This window comes from Aedes albopictus, chromosome 2 (genome assembly GCF_035046485.1).
Source record: "Aedes albopictus strain Foshan chromosome 2, AalbF5, whole genome shotgun sequence".
Taxonomy (NCBI): domain Eukaryota; kingdom Metazoa; phylum Arthropoda; class Insecta; order Diptera; family Culicidae; genus Aedes; species Aedes albopictus.
This window is the reverse complement of record NC_085137.1, coordinates 129,223,631-129,248,845: the sequence shown is the minus strand read 5'-3', so window position 1 is coordinate 129,248,845 and position 25,215 is coordinate 129,223,631. Positions and strand designations below refer to the sequence as shown.

Genomic DNA, 25,215 nt, shown 5'->3' with positions numbered 1-25,215 from the left:
AAAGTAAACATCTTGCAGCTATCGAACGTGCACCGTAGTACACACTTTTATGAGTGCTTGAGCTTGAGGGTTCTGCTCGAAAAGCTGTTCAAAGTTTTTTTTATCTATCTATATATAAAAATGAGTTTGGAGTTCCTTTGAGGCAACAAAACTCAAGAACGGATGAACCGATCAGCATGACTCTCGCACGGTTCGGTTCGTATTCGTGGTGGCTGTGTTTATATGTACAAAAAGTTACAAATATCAACTAGAAAAGTAACAAAATTGATAAACAACTGATTTTCCATGAGCTGGGAAGGAAATCAACACGACCGAAATGAAATCAATCTAGAGTGCGGTGCTATTTTGAGCTCAACAGTTGTCAAACCACCACAACCGGGCAAGACAAAGTTTGCCGGGACAGCTAGTTATTAATAGATTTAAAAACACGCATCGGACGAGGCAGGAGTCGGAACGACAGCTTCACAAGGCGGACTATCAGTCGCTGCACAGCAGCACGTACTTCTAAACTCACTGGTCCTGTTCAAAGGCGTAGCCAGCTTTTCAATCATAACCCTATAGAAATGCCATTTGAGTAATTCTCGCTGAGACCGGCCCACTATTTACACCTTGTCTTCAAAAATGTTTAAGGTGGCGATTTTCTGAAAGTCCTCGCATAAAAAGTAAGGAAATTGTATTTGATTACTCAAATTGATGGACCCCCCGTTAGTTAGAGCCACAACAATTTTTGCAGACCCCTCGATTTTGGTCAAATAGGGGCTCATTTAAACCGTTACATATAACTCGAAAGTTTCTCCAAAAACCACCTCAAATCGAAATGTTGTTGAAAAGAGGAAAGATATAGCAATTATTAACAATTATAAAAAATTGGGTCGACCATATTGATTTTGGCCGCCATATTGGATTTTTATACAGTAGGCGTTCGGTCGGTGCAAATACAGTAGACGTTCGATAACTGCAACATGTTTACGTTTCACTTAGCGAACGAAAATCCGATAACTGCAAAGCCTGACAGTGTCAACAAGCCATCAATTGACGTAAAATGAACGAAAAATTCCATCGACTGTTCATTAGGGCTAACATGGCGCACCGTTTTGACGTTTGGCGGTGCGATAACTGCAAATGTGTTGCACTTACCGGACTTGCAGTTAAAAAGCATTGCAGTTAAACCGTTTGCATCGACCGAACGTCTACTGTATAGACACTATAGATTCCATAGACTCGCCGAGGCGAAGACAAGTGTAGCCAAACGAACTGTCAGTTCGTGTAGCCAAACGAGCATGACGTACACTCTAAATTCATGGTAAAACACACTAAAATCGTATTGCTCAACCATACCTCCGCGAGTCTATGGAATCTATAGTGTCTATAGGTGCAAACGGTTTAACTGTAATGCTTTTTAACTGTAAGTCCTGTAAGTGCAACAAATTTGCAGTTATCGCACCGTCATGTCAAAATGGTGCGCCGTGTTAGCCCAAATGAGCAGTCGGATGAAGTTCACGTTCATTTAACGTCAGTTGATGGTTTGTTGACACTGTCAGGCGTTGCAGTTATCAGATTTTCGTTCGCTAAGTGAAACGTGAACATGTTGCAATTATCGAAAGTCTACTGTACCAAAACATTTTTTTCACCATGATGGCAACCACCGATTTTCAAAATGTTTGCATCAATTGAAAGTTCAGACATTCATACATAACATACCAAACAATTAGAGATGTCTTTTTCTTCTTTCAAAAGTTATCTGCCGTTTTGTAAAACATGTCACTTTTGCGCACTGGGCTCGATGCCGGCTGTTTACATAAATGCAGCGAATTTAAAATATGAACCCACTAATGGAAAGCTGGAGGTGTAAGCTTTACAAAACACTATAAAAGTTATAAAAGCAAAGCCCGCATCATTGAAAAAAAGTCAAAAACGAACCTCGAATTTACCCAAATTTTGCAGCAGGTGCCTTTGTGTATACAGTAGACGTTCGGTCGGTGCAAACGGTTTAACTGCAATGCTTTTTAACTGCAAGTCCGGTAAGTGCAACAAATTTGCAGTTATCGCACCGTTATCTGTCAAAACGGTGCGCCAAGTTAGCCCACATGAACAATCGAATGAATTTTTCGTTCATTTAACGTCAATTGATGGGTTGTTGACGCCTATCTGACCTTGCAGTTATCGAATTTTGTTCGCTAACTGAAACGTAAACATGTGGCAGTTATCGAACGTCTACTGTACATGCAGGCTTATACTTATGACACACATGTGATACAAGAATCACTGTACAATCGTGCTTGAAATGAGTGCCATACTGAATATTCTTTCAGTTCAAGTCAGTCTTGTTAGAATTTTCTTGACACTGCGTACCGTTGTACAGGAATCACACTCGTATCACATGTCTGTCCGGGGTATTAAGCTCGGATGCTGTTGCATGTCGTTGGCGGTGCGCATGGAAATGTATGGAGAAAACGTATTGAAAAATATGTTTTGGTATAAAAATCCAAGATGGCGCCCAAAATCAATATGGCCGGCCCAACTTTTATAATTGTAAATAGTAGCTCTATCTTTCCTCTTCTCAACAACATTTTGTTTTGAGGTGTTTTTTGGAGAAACTTTCGAATTATAATGGTTTAAATGAGCCATCATTTGACCAAAATCGAGGTTTCTGAAAAAATTGTTGTGGCTCCAACTAACAGGGGGTCAATCAATATGAGTAACCAAATGCATTTTCTTTACTTTTTTGGCGAGCACTTTCAGAAAATCGCCAACTTAAACATTTTTAAAGACAAGGTGTAAATAGTGGGCCGGTCTCAGCGAGAGTTACTCATTTGACATATTCTCGCAAGGATCCTTGAAAGAATTCTTGAAGGTATTCTCGTAAAAACTTTGAAACTATTACTGGAGGAAATCCTCGAGGTATCTCTGTCAAAATTTTTGAAGGGCATCTCTGGGGAAATTCTTGAAGAATTTCCAGGAGGTATTTCCGCATAACCCTCAAATAATGTAATTCTTGGAAAAATCCTGAAATCCACCTCAAGGAATTCCTGTGCGAATTGCTGATGGAATGTATTTAAATAGAAATCAATCCTAACTTTACCAAACACCGTATCTAACAAAATCCTCATTTGAAATTCTCTATTTTGTTTACATATGTTACATATGGTGTTTGATAAAGTAAGGCTTGAAATGTGTGGAAGAGTTTAAGAAGTAATTCCTAGAGGAATTTCTGGTGTTAGAGTCTTCCCAGGGTGGATTCCTGAAGTATTTCTTGGAGATATGCCTGAAAATGCTTCTAGCATGAATGTACTTATGTATATGTTTAAAGTAAGTCACAATGACGCAAAAAAAATCTGCGCTGCTGTGACTCTTCTGTGATATGTGTGTTGCTGGAGGACTTATTGTAAGAATTCCTGATAGAATCCCTGAGTAAACTTCTGGAAAAAATGCTGGAGGGATTTCTGACGGAATCCCTGGAAAATTTTTAGACAACTTTTTGGAGAAATTTGAAATAAAATTTCTGGAAATTTTACGCCAATTTCTGAAATAGATCGCTGGTGAAAATAACGATACGTGGTGAAATTTTTGTACAATCGTTGGAGAAACCTCTTGAGGCAGTTTTAGGGGTTTGTCTTTACAAATTTTTGGAAGAATTCCAAAAAAAAAAGGATTTTCTAAAGGAGTACCACACCATCAAAACATCCCTAAAAAATAAACTTCTAGAGGAATCTCTGGAGGAGTTCCTGAAAAAATCAATGGATCACTTCTTGAAGGGTTCCTTGGAGGAAAACCAAAAGAATCTCAGGATATGTTCCTGAAAGAATCGTGGGACGAAATTATTGAAGGAATTTATGGATAAACTCCTGAACAAATCCATGGATGACCTAATAAAAGATTTTTTGCAGATAAATGTACAAGCATTTCTGGTTGACTTCATGGATAATTTCCTGGCTCCTGTATGTATCCCTCTATTTTTTTTTTTTGTACAATTCCAATACAAATCGCTGGGGGAAATCTCCTAAATATCCTTGAAATAATTAAACAAAAAAATCTTCAGGTAATCCTGGTGAAATTCTTGGGTACATGCAAGGAAAGTGATGAAACGATTTCTGAAGAAATCTCCGAATAGTTTTTTGAAGAGATTCAACGAGGTATTTCTGAAGGAATCGTTAGAGGAAGAATTCCCGGAGCAATCTCTGGAGGCATTTCTGGAGAAATCCCTGCAAATATTCTCGGATGATTCTCTAGAGGAACTCCTGCAGGAATTTTTGGAGCAAACGCTGGAGGAATTCCTGGAGGAATCTCTAGCGGATTTTCTGGAAGAATCTCTGGAGGAATTTTTAGAGAAATTCTTGCAATAATTCCCAGAGGAATGCTTGGAAGAATTCATTGATTATTCCCTGGAGCAATTTCTGGCGAAATCCCTTGAGGAATTCCAGGAGGAATCCCTGGAAGAATTGATTGATTGATTTGTCTTTATTAAAGAGACTTTCAGCCCTTGGCTGGTTCGTCTCTCCCTGAAAGAATTCCTGAAGAAACCTGAGGAGGAATTGCTGGGGGAATCCTAGGAGGAATTTCTGAAAAAATCCTAGGAGCAAGTACTGAAGAAATCGTAAAAGAAATCCTGAAGGAATCATTAGAAGTAGCAGTTCATGAAGTAGTCCCAAGAGGAATCCCTAAACAGTTCTTAGAGGAATTCTTGGATTAATTCCTGGAGGAGACCCTGAAAGTGTTTCAGGAGAAATTCCTGATGGAATCCCAAGAAAAGCGCCTACAGAAATTCGTGTAGGACATTTCAAAATGTTTCCTGAAGTTGTTACTGATTCGCTGGAGGAAATCTTGGAGGATTTCTGTCGATTACTCACCGTCAAAAATTACTTCCTTCCGCGTACTTACCCCAGTCAGTCGATCACAGTCAGGAACACATTCTGTTTTATCGACCGTATTCTATTAATAACTAGGGTATTGGTTCCTTTCTTAAGCATGTGGCTCCCATTTTCATCCTACGAAAAACAAAGGATATAAGCGCTGTTTGTTTTGTTTCTTATTTTTGTATTTTTTGTTAGAAGTGAGCACCCATGAAAACAAAAAGAACAGAATCAATCGGTGCCGTAATCGCTTGTTTTCGAATAGGATGAATATGGGAGCGTGAGATTAATGAAGGAACACATACCCTACCATGGGATTAATGGACAATAATTCTCCATGTGCACTCCAGCGATGGTGAGCTCGTACAGATTGAGAGGTCTAACCTACTGTCTCTAGGACTGCCATCTTTATCTGAAAGTGCAACTCGTGTAACTTTCCCTGGTGTTCGAAATGGTTTTGTTGAAGACGTCACAGAGGTCGTATACACTGAAGTTTTTTTTACGACGGTAATGGTCCCGCGTAAAAAAAAACCGCGTAAAAAAATCGCGTTATTTCAAGACCCGTCGTAAAAAAAACCGCGTTATTTCAAAAAACGTCGTAAAAAAAGTCAAGTCACGTTAGATGTGGTGCTGACTATTTTACGCGTGTTTTTGAAAAAACGCGGATTTTTTTTACGACGGTTTTTGAAATAACGCGGTTTTTTTTTACGACGGACCGCGTAAAAAAAACTTTAGTGTATCTACGTTGAACGGCTGTCATCGTAGAGTTCCTCCCAGCATTGGAGTTAAAATCTGCCAATGGGTAACAGTGACCAAGCAGATGTGGTTGAGATCCCTGCGTGATATCGCAGTTCTCTAAGGTCGAAGGGAGATAAACAGAGTCTGTATTACAGACACTAAGGCTTCCAAAAACATCGCAGTCACCTAACAAGCGACGAGCGACGACTTCAATGCATTTCTTATCGATTGCAGATCGACTCCATAAAATGGGTGATGCTTTCTGATCACTTAAAGTATTCCTGCGAACGAATCAGATCAATCAAGGCGGATGGTATTGAAACAAAAAAATGAGGTTGCATGGAGTGTTAACCAACCGACGAAATCAACCATGTTTCAAACAAGCCGCCAACAACTAGCCAACCCAAAAGACACCAATTTGGGAACCAATAATTTTATCAACTCGGATAAACAAGACAGGATGCTATGAAATGAGACAAAGAAGTTTTAGGTGTCACATCCCATTCTACACACTTCGAAAAATACATGTAATTTTGCGTAATTTAACGCCGACATATTGCAGCGAGTAGAATGACGGAATAACACGTTAGTTTCAAACGTATATTTACGTTCGCTCTTAAAATTACAAGAGGCGATCGGCAATAAAAAAAATACACGCCGTGACGTAAAAATAAGCTTTTACAGCATGGCGTGCATTTTTAGGTTATGTTCACTGAGGAATTTCTCTGATTTTTATCTATTCATTTTGTGGTGATGGTGAACAGTGTAGTTTGTTTCTGCAGTGCAGTGCTATTTTAATTAAATTTTCGTGTGAAATAGTGGATTTGCCGCTAGAAATTTATTTCTACAGCGAGCATAATAGTGTTTTGAAGCAGGATAAGTAGGAGGCAAATTGTCTCGAGTGCTTGTTCTTGTTTAATTGTGCATTTATTTTTGCCCCAGCGCTGGCTGGCGGCTGGTAAATTTTTGATTTATTGTGTTGTCTCATCTGTGTTAGCGTTGCGTGCGTGTTTGTCTGTAGTATAGTGTATGTGGTAAGCTAAACGAGATGGCTGAGTGTGTTTGCGGTAGTGCCATACTACCGTCGGACATACCGACTGCATGCTCGAGGTGTTCTAGAGTGTACCATTACAAGTGCACTGTTACAAAAAACTGTTCCGTAGTTCGGTGTTTCCGTAAACTCGACTGGAAAAAAACTTTTATTTAGAACAATCCAATTCAATCAACTGAAATCAACTTACAAATTAGTTTCTAAACTATCCGATTGATCCAATCAGCCTTCCAGTATCGGTTTATGAGGCAGTTGTGAGGTTAGATACCTAGCTATGAACAAGATTGTCAAATTAGCTGTATATCATTGGCTATTTACTCCGTACTTACTATCCCGTACTAATTTAGTTTATAATTTAGCGTTTAGGGACACTTTAGGCAATAACTATAGGTTTTAAACTGCAATTTTAAGAATGATTAGATACATGTTCAAGTGTTGTTTGTGTGTTGCATGATCATAGATTAAGTAGCTAAATAAGTGCACAATTACCATTCCACAAACCTTGAACTTACTGAAACTAACTACTAAGAATTCATGTGATTTTGTTCAATAATTATTATAATAAAAGATTGCATAGAAACGAGTAATATTAAGATTAGGCTTCTTCATTAGCCGTACGACTTCACGTGCTATCGATTCGCTTTTTGTTATCGTCGGCTATTATCACTTCGGCATACAAGTCAACGTTGACATTGACATTGAAAAGACATGTGTCAATGCGACGCAGATCCAAAGGGCCTGCCGGTCCCTGTTTTGACCCAGAAAGTCCGTGGTTCACGGGTCCAGCATTTCTTCATCGAGCGGAAAAGGAGTGGCCGCGTCAACCGGCCAAATACGCAGAGCCTCAGGAAGAGACTAAAGCTGTACAACACCACGTTGCAGTGTGCGACTCAACTAACGATTTCGGTCAGCTCCGGAAGCTCGAATGCCCGTTTGCGGGATGTTACAAAAAACTGTTCCGTAGTTCGGTGTTTCCGTAACATCCTCGAAAATTACTGCATCCAATCAGGTTCCAGCCAGTAATGAGCAGTGCAGCGATGCAGTCTGTCAACCACTGCAAGGCATGCAATCGGCCGGACCATGTCGACGATATGGTTGCATGCGATATTTGTGGAACTTGGTTCCACTACACTTGTGCAGGAGTTCAAGCCTCTATCTGCAACAAGCCATGGCATTGTGGATATTGCTCCAGCCGGGACGACGGCACTAACAGCTCAGCGATTTCGGTCAGCTCCGGAAGCTCGAATGCCCGTTTGCGGTTGAGGCAGCTAGAAGAATCTAAGGCGCTGGAAGATCGCCTTCTACTGCAGCAAGCTGAACGCGAGCGAGCTTTTCTAGCCGAGAAGCATCAGCTGGAGGCTGAGATTCAGTCGGACAAGCAGCTTAGAGGCAGCACTCCTAGTTTTAGGAGCCGACACAGTGCTAGAAGCCGTCACAGTTACAGAAGCGAGGTAAGAGCGTGGATCAATGAATCGGTAGATACTCCAGCGAAGACGGTGGATCATCAACCAGGGGCGTCAACATCGACACCTATTGTTTCCACTGGGAACGTGGTTCTAGCGGTACCAGAACAACAAACGGTATCAGCTCCGCCGGTTTCTTCTCTCGATCATCCGATGGTAGCCCAGGGTCTTGGCAATCAACCTCCATTCGTGCACCCCAACGTTGGCCAGGTCACATCGATTCTCCCACCAAGTAATTTGCCGTCAGTCGTCGCACCCGTCGTGTCAGTAGCTAACAGAGACCCACCGAGAACAATGACAAACTGCACAACTATTCATCCTCCTGAGCAGTCGTGTTCAGTTCCGCTTAGCAACGTCGTCCACCAAGAACAGCAGAAACAACACCCACTGCATCAGCCTAACCGGCAACTTCCACCGACCGTTCTGTCAGGTCCGAAGCAGCCAGTGCTTTCAGGTTCGAATCCTTTGGGAAGTCACGTTTCTGCCCGTGTACGCTGTGGAAATCAAGCTCAGCTGCCAGATGCTCAGCTACCCAGGATGCAGCACCAAATTCATCAACGGTTCCAGCCGTGTGGTCAACAAACTGGTCAGCCCTTTCCTCCAACACTGAACCAGAACGCCTCTTCGTTTCCAGCACAGTGGCCACGAAACGCAAGTGTGACTTTCGTCGACAACCAGCAGTATTTCCCAACTGCAAACCAGATTCCCGTTGTGCAACCGATCGGCGCTTCTCACCCGATGAATTTCTACCAACCGTCGTACCCTCGATGGTCAACAGAATCGGTGCCACTCCAGCAATCGAGTACGACTGTGGGAAATGTAGCAGGAACCTACGCATCGGAACCACAACTCGATCCAGCAGGACATTCTAATCAGCAGACACTTTTTGGTCAAGCTTCGAGCTTCCACCGAGCACAGGCTGCTGAAGGCATATTGAGCGCACAGCAGTTGGCTGCACGACAAGTGGTATCACGTGAGTTGCCTAAATTTTCAGGTGATCCTCTTGAGTGGCCAATGTTTATAAACGCGTTTGAGTCCACGACGGCCATGTGTGGGATTCAACCAGACGAGAACCTGGCCAGGCTACAAAAAAGCTTGGTTGGCGCTGCTAGAGAGAAAGTCCAGAGCATACTAACTCTGCCGACGGCGATCCCAGAGATCATTGAAACTCTTCGCGACGAATGTGGCCGACCGGAACAGCTAGTTCATTGTCTGCTGGTCAAAATTCGACACGCACCTCCGCCCAATGTCAACAAGCTTGAGACGCTAATCAGTTTCGGAAGGGAGGTCAGAAACCTGGTAACCTTCATTGACGGGGCGAATTTGCAAGACCACCTGTCGAACCCGATGCTGCTGTCAGAGTTGGTAGGGAAACTACCTCCTAGTCTTCGCCTTGAATGGGGTCTTCATACGCAAAGGGTACCGCAGGTCTCGCTGAGGGCCTTCAGTGATTACGTCACATCCATCAAAACTGCTGCGTGCAAAGTGTCGCTGCCTACTGATTCGCATGCGGACGAGAACCGAAGAAGTAAGAAGGAGAAAGGGGGGTTCATTAACGCGCACACCGTGGAGGAGAAGAGGAGCTCCCCGGTATCGAGCCCGAAAAAGGAATATCATCCAAAATCCGAATCGTATGTCCCTAAACCGTGCCCTGCGTGTAATAATAGTGACCATAAGCTCCGTACCTGCGATAAATTCATTGGCTTCGGTATGGAGCAAAGGAAGCGTCTCGTCGATCAGCTTAAACTATGCCAACGTTGCCTGGGAAGCCACGGAAAGTGGCCGTGCAGATCGAAGCAAATCTGTGAAACCAACGGATGTAAGGAACCTCATCATAGACTGCTCCATCCTGCGAACACCAAACCAAACAATGCTGAGCATGCAGGTTCGTCAGGAATTATCTCGGCTCACTGTTCTCGCCAAGCCGGCGTGTTATTCAAGGTGATTCCTGTCACCCTCTCCAGCAATGGCAAGTCCGTCTCAACCTTCGCATTCCTGGACGATGGATCGAATGTCACGCTGATGGAAGAAGCTATTGCTGATGAACTTGGGCTGAACGGGAATATCAGTTCGCTATGCATCCAGTGGACAGGGAGCGTTACCAGGAAGGAACCGTCATCTGGGCAAGTGGAGTTGCGCATTTCCGGTGTCAACGGTGGACCAGATTACGCCATATCAGGGGTCCAAACAATACCGCACCTGGACCTACCGCAACAAAGCCTGGATTATGAAGAACTCTCCAAACTATTTCCGCATTTGAAAGGTCTTCCTGTTCGAAGTTTTTCGAATGCAGTTCCTCGTATTCTCATAGGTCTGGATAACGCCGCGCTGAAGTTAACGTTGGACAAACGCGAGAGGCGTAGCAGAGAACCGATAGCAGCCAAAACGCGACTTGGGTGGACAATATTCGGAGGTGGACACCGAGGAATGCCACATACCGATCACGTGATGTTCCACATGTGCAACTGTAGCGCAGACGAGTCTCTCCACAAGCTTGTTAACGACTACTTCGCAGTGGAGTCGCTCGGTGTGAACCCTTTGCCACCTTTAGAGTCTTCCGAAGATCAACGAGCTCGGCAGATTTTGATGCAGTCCACTAAGCGGACCGAGTCTGGCAGGTTCGAATGCGGCCTCCTATGGAAGAGCGACGATTTCGAGTTCCCTTCTAGCTACAGAATGGCTGAACGTCGCTTAATCTGTTTGGAAAAGAAATTTGCCAAAAATCCAGCGCTGAAAATGAAGGTAGCAGAGCAGATCGACGAGTATCTGCAGCGCGGTTATGCTCATATTGCTACCGAGGACGAGTTACAGCAGTCTGATCCACGTCACGTCTGGTACCTTCCCCTAGGTATCGTCCAGAATCCTCGCAAACCTGAGAAACTTCGCATCGTGTGGGACGCAGCGGCCCGTGTAGGAGATGTGTCACTCAACTCCATGTTACTGGTCGGACCAGATCTTCTAACCCCACTGCTCAAGGTCATCTGTGGATTTCGTCAACGGCAGTACGTTGCAGTTGGCGATGTCCGCCAAATGTTTCACCAACTGCTGGTCAAGGAAAGCGACCGCCAAGCCCAAAGATTCTTATTTCGAATCGATCCCGAGCAAGCGCCAACGGTGTACGTCATGGACGTCGTTATCTTCGGCGCATCGTGCTCCCCGTGTTTGGCGCAGCATGTTAAAAACACCAACGCCAAGGACTTTGAGGAAACGTTTCCAGAAGCGGCGGCGGCGATCATCAACTGTACATACGTTGACGACTTTCTGGACAGCAGAGACACGGTAGATGAAACTGTGCGGATCGTGAAAGAAGTGCGCTTGATCTTCGATAAAGCTGGATTCGAGATTCGCAACTGGCAGTCTAATTCTGATGAGGTACTTCGACGGGTCGGGGTCGACAGCAACGATACTGCAAGATGCTTTTCAGTTGAGAAGCCTACGGTTGCCGAACGTGTTTTAGGGATGACATGGGATCCCAAGGATGACATGTTTGAATTTGAAACCCAGTTCCGTGAAGATCTTCATCCGTTATTATCCGGAAGCATCGTCCCCACAAAAAGACAAGTTCTCCGGGTCGTGATGAGCCATTTTGACCCCATCGGGATCGTAGCTACGTATACAGTGCACGGAAAAATTTTGATTCAGGATGTTTGGAGATCCGGTGTTAGATGGGACGATCCTGTGACGACAGATGTTTTTGAGAATTGGCAGCGATGGGTTCGATTGGCTCCGCATCTGAGACAGGTTCGAATTCCAAGGTGTTATTTCCCGAATTACCACCCGGACAGCTACGATTCTCTCGAACTTCATATCTTCGTTGATGCCAGCCTAATGGCATACTGTGCTGCAGCGTACTTCAGGATTTCCGACGAAGGTTCACCACGCTGTGCCCTAGTAGCCGCGAAGACGAAAGTTACACCTCTAAAACCTCAATCGGTTCCAAGAAACGAACTGTGCGCTGCGGTGATTGGAGTGAGACTTCTAAGGAGCATCCAGGAGAATCACTCCATACCAGTCCAGAAACGTTACATGTGGACTGATTCAACGACCGTTCTCGCTTGGTTAAGAGCGGATCCTCGGAAGTTCCGGCAATTCGTTGCTTTTCGGGTTGCTGAGATTCAGTCTGAAACAAGTGTCGATGAATGGCATTACGTCCCAACAAACCTGAATGTCGCTGACAAGGGTACCAAGTGGGGAAGCGGTCCCTGTTTTGACCCAGAAAGTCCGTGGTTCACGGGTCCAGCATTTCTTCATCGAGCGGAAAAGGAGTGGCCGCGTCAACCGGCCAAATACGCAGAGCCTCAGGAAGAGACTAAAGCTGTACAACACCACGTTGCAGTGTGCGACTCAACTAACGATTTCGGAAAGTTTTCTCGCTGGAAGGATCTAGTGAAGAATCTGAGCTACTTGCATCACTTCGTCCATCGCTGCCGAACTCCTCACCGAGAAACGACTGGCAGTAGGATTGCAGTTTTGGAGCAGCGAGATTACGTAGCAGCAGAGGCAAGTTTGTGGCGAGTTATACAAGGCGCAGAATACCCCGAAGAGGTATCCATCCTGCGTAAGAATTCTGAGATGCCCAGTTACGAATGCAAGCCGCTGAACAAGAGCAGCTGCATTCGAAAGTTGTCACCATTTCTAGATGACAAAGGTGTGTTGCGGATGAGTAGTCGGATCAATGAAGTTTCGCTGTATTACTCGGCAGAGTTCCAAAATCCGGTGATAGTTCCTCGGGGTCATCACGTTACTAAGCTGCTGATCCTTGAATACCATCAACGCTTCGGACACGCAAACGTCGGACACGCAAACGTCGAACTGCGCCAACGGTATTACATACCCAAGATTCGGTTTGAAGTGAAGAAGTTCGTGAAGCAATGTATGTGGTGCAAAGTCTACCGAGCAAAACCAGCCGAACCGAGGATGGCTAACCTACCACATCCTCGAGTAACACCTTTTGTTCGCCCGTTTACGTTTACTGGCTTGGACTATTTCGGGCCGTTGAGCTGTACGAGCTGTACATGTTGAAGTAGTCCACACGTTGTCAACTGAGTCATGTAGACTGGCGATTCGTCGTTTCATATCCCGGAGAGGGGCACCGCAACAGATATTTAGTGACAACGGTACCAATTTCCGGGGAGCTGCTCGCGAGATTGCCGATGAGATCAAATTTATTAATCGGGAACTGGCCAGTACGTTCACCAATGCTGAAATCGAGTGGGTGTTCAACCCGCCCTCCGCTCCCCACATGGGAGGTGTGTGGGAGCGGAAGGTACGCTCAATCAAGGATGCGTTCAAATGTCTACACCACAAGCAACATTTGAATGACGAGGAATTGATGACCTTTTTAACCGAAGCGGAGATGATTGTTAACTCCCATCCGTTGACTTTCGTGCCGCTAGAAGACTCTACAGAAGAAGCAATTACCCCCTACAACTTCCTGCTGATGAGTTCGAGTGGCACCAACACTTCATCAAGAATACGCATAGCTGAAGAAGTCAACTTGAGAGTAAATTGGAAACTTATGCAACAACTCCTAAACCAGTTTTGGAAGCGATGGATTCAAGGCTATCTACCAACTATAGCGCGTCGGACCAAGTGGTTCAACGATGTCCGCCCGCTCCAAGTGGACGATCCGGTCGTCATCGTAGACGAAGCGGTTCGTAACGGATGGCTACGAGGTCGTGTCGAAAAGGTCTACACATCGAGTGATGGTCAGGTCAGAAGGGTTGATGTCCAGACAGCAGCAGGAAAGTATCAGAGACCAGCGATCAAAGTAGCATTATTGGATGTTCTGCAAGATGGTAAGGCCGTTCAAAGGTAAGGCATTACGGGTCGGGGTGTTGCGGATTACAGGCAATAGGCCCTTTGGATCTGCGTCGCATTGACACATGTCTTTTCAATGTCAATGTCAACGTTGACTTTGACATTGAAAAGACATGTGCCAATGCGACGCAGATCCAAAGGGCCTATTGCCTGTAATCCGCAACATGCACTCCTCTGACGAAAGCTGTAGCAAAGCTAGTCAGTGAGAACGAAAATCTGGAATTCAAATGTGGTGATTGTTTATCGGGCCAGTTTTGTGGCGAGCAGAATTTGGCGCTCTCGACCGTCCAAAAGTTCGAAGAAGAAATGAAGAAGATCTCTTCGATTTCTGACTCGATCAGTCGCGTTCGAGAGCAAATTGCTGCTCAGATAAATGACGCGTTAAAGATCGGGATGGAAGAATTGGGGAGAAGTATAAATAGTGCTATGGAAAAGGCTGTTTCTGAACTTGGTAGATCTGTGAGCAAAGAGTTGGAAAGTATGAAATGTTCATTTTTCGAATTTAATCCGTCTAAAACAGTAGCTGCGATGAATAGTAAGCAAGGTACATCAAGAACGGCTTCGGAGCCGAGCCTGAATCCCAGAGGCAAAAAGCGAAAGGTTCAAGAAGACGTTGACGCGACGTCGGATAATGTTTTTTGTGAAAGTATTAGTTTCGCGGAAGTAGTTAAAAGTAATATTGGGACTAAAATTAAAAAGAAAAGTTACAGAAAGAAAAGCACTGCGAATGATGAAGTGACTCGTAAGGCTCGTCCGGTCATTGTGATCAAGCCAAAAGAGTCCAATCAGAGTAGCGAGGATACTCGCAAAGTTTTGAATAGTAAATTAGATCCAAAAAAACACAAAATCAGTAACTTTAGACACGGGAAAGATGGCTCTATTATCGCTGAGTGTGCAACAGGCTACAATATTAATGTTGTGAAAGATGGCATTCAAAGCGATTTGGGTGAAAACTACAATGCTGTTGTTCCCTCATCGGTGCCAAGACTTAAAGTGAAGGGCATGAGCGAGAAGTTTTCCTCCGATGACTTCATTATGATTTTAAAAGATCAAAATGAAGACATCGCCATTAATGAAGTAAAAGTAATAAGAATGTATGAAAATCCACACCTTAAGTACAATAAGTACAATGCGGTAATTGAGGTCGATAAAGAGACCCATAATTGTTTGTTGACCGCCGGAAAAGTATTCATAAAGTTTGATAGATGTCGTATTGTTCCCGAAATTCATGTTTTGAGATGTTTCAAATGTGGAGAATTCGGGCATATGAGTATGAATTGCAAAAATTGTGAAGCATGCTCTAGATGCAGTGGAAGTCACAAGACATCCGAATGTACGGCAACCGTTTTGAAGTGTATAAACTGTAAAAAGGTCAATGTAGAGCGTAATATGAACTTCCCAAGTAACAATCTCAACTCTATTTGGTTTTATTTATTTTTATGATGGTTTTATCGAAGCATTACATATTCTAGTTAATCTTATCGTAGTTTCACCTGAGAACAACTATTCTTCATCAATCTGTGGTTTTAAGAGCATCTACAAGAATACTTGGGACTCAGTTCTTAAAACCATAAACACAACAAGAACTGTTGAACTTATTGTCAGTTTTATAAGGCTCTCGTAGTTAACTTCGATCAACCATTCTTGAGCTAGAACAGCTGTTCTTGAGTGAGAACGGTTTAGTACATAAAAAAAAAAGAAAAAAAAAAAACTCAAGCATCATATTTTGATTTCCATCACTGCCAATCAAGCCAATTAATCTGAAAAGCGACTACAATGCGGTGCAGTGCCAAAAACTCCGTATTGCAGCATCCACAAAGAGGTTGCTTAGGTCATCTTGGACGCCGATTCCCGTGCAATCCGGGGTCAATTCATCGGCCTGCAGACCATGATGAACAGTGTGAAAATAAACAATTGCTTACCTGTTGGAAACGGTGACCGGAGGACACTGTACCGCATAAAGGCCGGTTCTCGGGAAAGGTGGCTTGGCGACGGTTCCGGGCTGCTGATGAAATTTTCCGGGCGAGGCAGCCCATTTTAATTGCCGGCGGTGCGGTGCGGTGCAATAATTTGTTGTTTATCATTTCGCATACCAGATTTATGACGTTCTTGGCGAAGTTTCCATAAACCTACATCAAGAACGTTATAAACCTGAGTACTCTTGAGTAATACTTCTTACCCTTGCTGAAGTTGAAATAAATTTAAGACGTTCTTGGTTGAGAACGTTATAAATTCTAGTATTCTTGAGTTATGCTTTTATCTCTGGCATGAGTTGAAAGAAATTTAAGACGAGCTTATGATGATGGTGATTAAAACCACCGATAATGGACCGACCACCGACCTAGATTTCAATGGAAGCCATGTTGAGAAAACTCATGAACAATGTTCTCATGACCAGAAATAATATGTTAATTTTTTTATTAGTGCATTATAATCGAAGCGCGTTGCCATTTTTGGAAGTATCTTGCTACATATACACGATGAATTTTGCTTGGCAGTAGTAACCTTGTTTCACTACGAAAATATTCCCATTTTGTGTGATAAATTGATCCCGATTATATTTATGTACCATTATTATTCTGCTTTTCCTGATTCCATTTAACTTATCTTCCAACATAAAAGCTGCAGCAGTAACAGAAGCTGACAAATTTATTATCGTTTTATCGTGCACTTGAAGAGCTCTACAAGCAGAGAGCAAGTCGCCTAGAGGATATCTTCGGAAGTACAACAAGTTTTAAGCGAATTTTAAAATTAACTCTCCAAGAGCATCATAGGATGGGCCTCTTTCGTCTTATAGGGGGTTTATGGTTGAGTTGATGTCGTTATGCAGATCAAATTGGTTTATGTTTGGTTTTAAAGAACAGGTGTTGAAGAATTCTTCAAAAGCATTATAAAATTAATTTTGCTACTTGGGTTGGACGATAACCACGGTGCATTCAGTCATGAATGTGAAGTTTTCAAGAGGTTGTATAATAGGAAAAAGAGCAGCCTACATTTCAATGAATAGCAACCAAGTTCCAGAGGCAATGTGAATCTTTTTGATATTTTATATTTGAATATAGCCGGGTTAACTACAAACTACGTAGAACTACGTCAGATTGTAGAAGAAAAACGTCCAAATCTAGTATTTTTGTCTGAAACGCATATTGTTGATGTAAATGCTTTTGATCAGTATAGTATTCCGGGATATAATGTGGCTGCCTGTGTATCACATTCGAGACATACTGGCGGAGTTGCTATTTATGTCAAAGAATCAGTTCAATACAAGCTTCAATTGAACGAGGTTTGTGAAGGAAATTGGTTCTTAGGCATTGCGGTTGTACGTGGCATGAGGATCGGTAATTATGGTGTTTTATATCACTCTCCCAGTTCAAATGACCAGCGATTTATTGAAATTTTAGAAAACTGGCTTGAGGTATTCTTAGATTATAGTAAATTAAATATACTTGCTGGAGATTTTAATATCAATTGGTGTGACAATCCGAATTCGAATCATTTGAAACGGTTAGCTGACTTTTTTAATTTGAAACAGACAGTAAATGTTTATACGCGTATTTCCCAACACAGTAAAACTTTGATTGACCATGTATATTCAAATTTTGATTCTGTTAGTGTCGTTGCAAATTCTGATTTAAAACTTACTGACCATGAAACTTTAGTTATCAATATTAACGAATCTAGTAGCGAGGATAATGATCTTGTGAAATTGAAGTGTTGGAAGAAATATTCGAAACAAGCAGTTTCGAGTCTCGTCGCAAGACATGTGGATTTTCATGCAAACGGCGGTTCTTTAGATCATAAATCAGCTGTTTTAACTGACGTCTTGAAAACTTGTACCAATCAATTAGTCGAACAAAAATTAGTTTCAATTAAAAACTCGAACAGCTGGTACAATTTGGATCTTTTGCGCCTTAAACGCAATAGAGACAAACTGTATAAAAAATGGCGTAGAAGAGAAAATTATAGCAATTGGAAAAGGTACAAGGTCGTGCGTAATAAATACTCGCAACTGGTTAAACAAACTAGATGCGAGTATATTCAGAGGAAAATTGATCATCATCAAAACAACAGCAAAGAGTTATGGAAAATTTTGAAATCTTTGTTAAAACCTAGTAATTGTAAACCGCGGTCCATAACCTTCAACGGCACACTAGAAGAGTCTGAACAAGTTATAGCGTGTAGATTTAATGAATATTTCGTCGATAGTGTTTCATCTATTAATCAATCAATTGAATTAGTAGATGAGCCTGACGAATTGAAACAGCCAATTAGTATTAACAGTAGATTTGAATCTTTTCACCCAGTAACTTTGGAAGAATTGAAAAATATTTGCTTTTCTATGGGCAAAACGGCTGGCGTAGACAATGTAAATGCGAGAGTTATACAGGATTGCTTCGATGTCATCGGACACAATCTGCTGGACCTAATTAATGAATCGTTACAAACTGGGCACGTGCCGCACGTTTGGAAGGAATCATTAGTGATTCCCATTCAAAAAGTTGCTGGAACGATTAAAGCCGAAGAGTTTCGTCCCATCAATATGTTGCACACATTAGAGAAAATTTTAGAACTTGTTGTAAAAGGCCAGCTATTAGCATATTTAAATAGTTTTGATTTGCTAGTACCAGAACAATCGGGATATCGGGAAGGTCATTCCTGTGAAACCGCATTAAATCTGGTGCTAGCAAAATGGAAAGAAAAATTAGAGCGTAAAGATACGATTGTTGCTGTTTTTTTGGATCTGAAACGCGCTTTTGAAACAATTTCTCGGCCCTTGTTGTTGAAAACAATAAAGCGCTTTGGATTTGCGGGTTCTGCATACAGATGGTTCGAAAGCTATTTGTGTGACAGAGCCCAACGGACTGCTTTCAATGACTCAATTTCGAGCCCCGTGGCGAACAGCCTTGGCGTACCACAGGGGAGTGTATTAGGGCCCGTTTTATTCATTATGTACATAAATGACATGCGGCGAGTCTTACGATTTTGCGATATTAATCTTTTTGCTGATGATACCGTTATATTCATTGCAGCCAAAGATTTAGGGGAAGCCGTTTCACAAATGAATGCAGATTTACGTTCTCTGAGTAAATGGTTGAAGTACAAACAGTTGCAATTGAACATAAGTAAAACTAAATTCATGGTAATATCGCGGAATCGAGTAAATTATGAAGTCTCTGTAGAAATTGATAGTGAGACAATTGATCGCGTGCGCGAAATTAAATATCTTGGCGTGATTATTGATGACAGACTAAAGTTTGACGCTCACATCGACAATGTCATCAAGAAAATAGCCAAAAAGTATGGTATTCTATGTCGATTAAAAAACGATTTGACTATTGCTAGTAAAATACAGTTGTACAAATCAATCATTTCTCCACACATTGAGTTCTGTCCATCCATTTTGTTTTTAGCTAATGAAACACAAATATCAAGGCTACAGCTTTTGCAAAATAAAATAATGCGCTTGATTTTAAGATGTAACAGATTCACTTCCTCAACTTTTTTGTTGGACGCCCTTCAGTGGCTGTCAGTGAAGCAAAGAATTGTCTATTTAACGTTGGTGTTAATTTTTAAGTTAAAGAATGGTATGTTGCCTAGATATTTGTGTGATCGAATTGAAAGAGGAAGTGACATTCATAGTTATAACACTAGAAACGCGGATCAAATACGAACACCCCACTTTTTGCATGGTGCTTCACAAAATTCCTTGTATTATAAAGGTATAAATGTTTTCAATTCGATGCCTGACCACATCACGAATGCAGTAACTCTATCACAGTTTAAGAGACTATGTATTTCACACGTAAAAGCTGCTTTTTGAACAGCTACTCTGTTGACTTTTTATTCTTGACTAGATTTTGTATCTTGACGAAGTTTACCAACGGATATTTTGTGTGGACATTTTATATTTTTGTAATAGGAGGCACGAACAAACTATAATAGTCGCCCCGATGATGATGATGGATTTTATATTTATTGACGTAGTATTATTAACTGAACTTATTTTGTGTAGTCTACAAAAGTTTGAGTCTCGCGCGCGGTGACAGGTATAAATGACATTTTTGTATTTATTTATCAGAAGGATTCTGTAGATTAGTAGTGAGTTGTCTAGTTGAATGTCGGGAATTTCTTGAGAATGAGAATATTGCCGACTGTTTTGACATCGCGCGAACGTTATCAATCCTCGCAATATTTTTGATTTTCTGATCTTTCATGATCACTAGTAACGCTTGCAAACATCTGTAAATGAGAGCAGCAGTATTTCGAAATTTATGTTTTTGCTGTACAGTATGACAAATTATAATGTTGTTTATATCTGTGAAAAGAATCAGACCGTATTTAGTTTGCAAATCTGATTTCATTGATCATAATTAATAATTATCTTAAAGATATATCGTCTAGCTCAAACCTTTGTAGGGGTATGTGGCGGGACCATCATCATCATCATCATCATCATCATCATCATCATCATCATCATCATCAATAATAATTCCCAATTCTACTCACTTGATCCGATGCAGATTTGGCAGCAGAACCGAGCAGAACCAGCAGCAAACACTCACTAATAATATAAATAATCCTCCACACTAGCGGCATGCACGTTAGTATGGGACAAATATCAAATCCTCGCTCCAGTTGACTTTTTAGATCCCATTTAGGTCACATATGAGCTGTGCAAAATTTCAGCGCAATCGGTGAAACTATAATTTAGCGCAAGCGGTTCAAAGTTTTCATAGGATTTACTATGGGAAAAGTTACACTTTCAGATAAAAAATCCCAGAGGTCATCCCTTGTCTCCTTAATTCAAATCGATCAATGTTTCTTGTAGAAAAATCAATTATGAAACTTTCCTTCGAAGACCGCAAAACGATTGGATGCTTGTGGAAAAAGTTATTGATTTATTACCGATTAGTGATCCAATGAACGGCTTTTTGTTTTGTTTTATTAGCAGCACTGTAGCTGCTGCCTTGGCTGCTGCTGTTTCTGGGGGTGGTGATGCCTCCCGCCACCCCATGCAGCAACGGCAGCAGCAGTGCTGCTCATAAAACAAAATAAAAAGCCGTTCGTTGGATCACTAATCGGTAATAAATCACCTATAGGTTTCAAATAACGCACGTTGGATAAATAGGTATATGACTCGGACTGCAAAAAAAGCTTTTTGCAGCTCTTTTATAACAACTTATCACAACATATAATAACATAAATATTTTCCTATTACTATTTCAGCGAAAACACCGAATGCCCGGTAACGTCCTGCAACTGCAAGTGCTTCGCCAAAGATCTCCCGATGCCTCAGTATCCGCGCGAAAAAGACACGCTTTCCTGATACCAGCTGGCCACAATGTTCTAACTTTTCGTTTATTGTTGTTAATACCCCAGTCAGGTACGATACTGTATCATTCGTTTTCCAATTTGCTCATTTTCTATATCGTTTGTTATCGTGTACAAAGTGTTCTATTAGGGTTACGCATGGATGACTTTTATTCGATTTAACGTTCTTTTTCCTAAAGACATTACCTTTATCAAAACTTACATATTTGTAAAGATTTCAAACTAATTAAATATTACAACACATAAGTCTAGTTTACTGATTCCGAAAGCATTAATCAATTTGAGTGTAGGGATGTTCAAAGTAATTGTATCGCATCGAAACGATCAACATGCGCCACCTATCTTCCTTCCTTCATATTGGATTGCCTAGGCCACGCCTACTAGGTGTAGCGTTTTTCGCCTGCTTCTCTCGTCTCTTGGAAACGAGACGAACCGAATGTGCTCATCGTGATGTCTCTTTCACACTTGCACCACCACCAACCATTATTCATCTCGGATACCTTGAACAGTTGAAAATGTTTGGATCGATAGCAGTATTGGTGAAACGATTGAACACTCACACTCGTACAAACCGTAACAAGTGATTTCGTTGGTCACGGTTAATGAAACAGACAGTCGCATGTTTCGGTTGGAGGTTTAACACTCGTAGGTACATACACGATTTCGATGAAGGGGGGTTTACGTGGAATAATTGATTTAAATTTATCATTCATTACCGCAGAGTGGTACAGCGCCGGCGTATAGCTCTACTACCTACAGAGTATAGATAGGTACACGCAATTTGTTGTCGCTAGTTTTGCGTAATGCAAATTGCTGCGCGTTATTAGATTTATAAAGCGCCGGGTTTTCCCCGCGTGTAGGCGCAAGTAGTGAGCAATGCGTTTCTGATTGAAATTTATTCGTACATTTATGGTCAATTGTAATAAATCGTTGAATGTAAAAATGGTTTAGAGATTTTAAAAGGGGCAAGAGATGGCTTCTGAAAGTTTTAATTGTAAAATAGTTCATACATTAGAACCCCATCTCTAGTGCAAGGAAACCTCTCTTTTCTTTCATTTAACAATCAATTCTTACAAGAAAATGCTACATTTTGTAAAAAACTGCTTAAATGGCCCAATGGATCACTAAAATAACTAAAACGGCCGCTATGAAATGAACAGATAGCGCCACCGTAGCCTTGTGTGTTTGACGTTACTCGACTGCTGTCACTGTGTTACCGTCCATATACGGTGGCGCTTTTGTTTTGATGCGGTGAGTAGCGGAAAAGTCGGCTTCAATGATCCATTAGAAAACCTTCAATCCGGGGTGAAGTTGATCAACCAAATGACATAACATTCTAAGAATGAAAAATTATTGAACAAACTAAATTTGATGATGCTGAATCTGAATTAGTTTTTAAAATTCTTACAAGTGATGCATTTTGCATGTTAAAAATAAATTAAAGTTTGGTAAGTTACAGAATGACCCACATTAAACGCCTAAAAGTAAGCAATTGCTTAAAAAATCGTCTTACTTTTGCAAAAATATGTTGTTTTCAAATAAAACTTTTGTATAACCATAAATTTTAACTCAAAGCTATGTTCGATAAGCCTACCATGAATAAATAAAAGTATTTTGTGAGCCATCTGATATACAAGGCGTTGCTGGGAGGCGATTTTTTGAAAGGCAGTCTTCACCAAGTTTTAATACACACACAAAAAACTCGATATTTATATGTAAAGTCGTTCACAATTGGCATAAAAACCTTCAAAAAATCTTCAAATACATTCACACAATTGATTTACCGATTTACGTCAAAAGTTCTTCCATTGAAACAAAATTGTGGCGCCCTTAGCATTTTAAGGACGTGGATCTGATAGTGATCAACTTCACCCCAGATTACGGTAATTTGAACACTCTGTTGATGAGTCTATCCACGAAGCGATGCGTACGGCAGTGTGGGGCGTGATAGGCGCTGCTCAAAGACGACCTAGGAACGGGTGGTTCGACGAGGAGTGCCAGACGGTAACGGACGAGGAGAATGTTGCCAGTAACCGGATGCTGGTGTCGGGAACCCGGAAGAGCTGAGAGCGTTATAGGTAAACAGAAGTACAGGGGATAGATAAAATGATCGGGACAGGTAAAATGTTCACTTTTCAAAAAATGTTCAACAAGTTGTAACTTTTCGTAAAGTGCATTAAATATTCTAAATTTTTTACTGTAAGTACATCAACTAGTTGTGTATCAGTGGTCAAAATTTGGGAAAGATCGGGCCATTCTCCACGATGTTATAACAATTCTTGGAAAAGGTAAAATTATCCGATAGCCAAATTTGAGCTGTTATATCTCCGGATTCAATGAACCGAACACAATGAAATTTTGACCATTTATGACTTATATAATGAGCTATGAAAAACCGTTGACTTAACTTGAAATTCTTAACACGGAAGAAAATTATAACGATTAGATTATTTTTCTAATAAAACACCAAATTATCAAAAACTTCAACATCGTTTCAAAATTCAAGATGCAAATTATAGTTCATTTAATTTCCCTCTAATTGACTTATATATAAACGTGTTTTGAAGGAAAGTAACAACATAGCCGCCAACAATTTGAAAAAGTAATGGAATCCATATTAAAAATAGACCAATTTGCTAAAAAATCGGGAAAAAAATTAAATCGCTATAATTTTTTCTCTTGTTGAAAATTTCAAGTTTAGTCAAAAGTTTCTTGAGTTCATTATACAAGTCATGTATGGTCAAAATTTCATTGCATTCAGTTTATTGAATCCGGAGATATAATAGCTCAAAGTTGACTATCGGATAATTTTACCTTTTTCAAGAATCTTTATAACTTCGTGGAAAATGGTCCGATCTTTCCCAAATTTTGACCACTGATACACAACTAGTTGATGAATTTATAGTAAAAATTTGAGAATATTTGATACACTTTATGAAAAGTTACAGCTAGTTGAACATTTTTTGAAAAGTGAAAATTTTGCCTGTCCCGATCATTTTGTCTATCCCCTGTAGCTGAGAACGATTCCACCGCAAAAAGAAAAGAGAGCCCAAGGAAAATGTAATTACTCAGCTCAGGCACAAGAGAGTATGGAAAGAATGCCATGCGGAGGTTTTACCAAACTATCGATGGCGTGCAGAGAAAAACAGCTCAAGGAACATTTTGATGACCAATTGGTCTTGTAGTGATTTTGGAAACCAGTTATAAGAGCCTCTTCTAGTCTATTTGCCTAAAAAATGTTACTTGGGAGTGCCGTCTCCCGTGATGGGCAAAGATCGTGATGAAAACTTGCTGACAGATAAAACAATGGTGGTTGCCTGATCTGCCGTGAATCGCAAGTCAGTCCCATCTGCATTTTGGGCAAAAATGAGTTAATGGCCGTTTTCGAGCTTTCTTCGGATGATCTTTCAGCTGCATGCAAAAAAATATATAGTTTGTTCAGTAAAATTGAAAAACAACACCAAGTCAGATTGTCCCATAATGAAATATTTCATTACATATGTAATCGCAAGTCAGTCCCATTACGAACTTGTGCACCCTCCAGTATAAAACCTAACACTATTTCAGCCAGTTTTATATTTTTCAATGTTACGTTTTCACGTTTGAAACAATATGTGAAAGTTTCATGATGATCGCAGAAGTTTTCAATTCATAGTGATTTTTTAGAGTTCCGCATAGAAATTGAATTTGTAAACTTAAGAGGTCATTTTCTCAATGCCTCCTTTTTACATATGGGTCTGACTTGCGATTCACGGCAGTGATGGAGAGAGCACTTCGAGGTATTGTTGTACGATGGGAATGGAAGAGCAGCATCAGTATGAATCGACGGCTTGGGCAGGCTGTGGTGTTAGACGAGGTGAACAGCTATTGCAGGGCTGAAGAACAACAAGGCCGCTGGGAAGGACAAACTCCCGGCCGAGCTTAGTGAGCAGCTATATTAACTCTTACATCATATTATATT

The 25,215-nt window shown here is 41.3% G+C and overlaps 1 protein-coding gene across 1 annotated transcript in view; it reads left to right on the top strand.

Annotated features, from left to right (window-relative positions):
- Positions 1–21,500, top strand: part of LOC109417719 (GATOR2 complex protein MIOS) — a 31,034-nt gene extending 9,534 nt beyond the window's left edge. The window contains exon 6 of the mRNA XM_029853323.2: positions 21,150–21,500. Within this exon, the coding sequence (XP_029709183.2) occupies positions 21,150–21,249 (100 nt within the window). The 3' untranslated portion in view covers positions 21,250–21,500. The remainder of the gene's footprint in view (positions 1–21,149) is intronic.
- Positions 21,501–25,215: the final 3,715 nt, after the last annotated feature.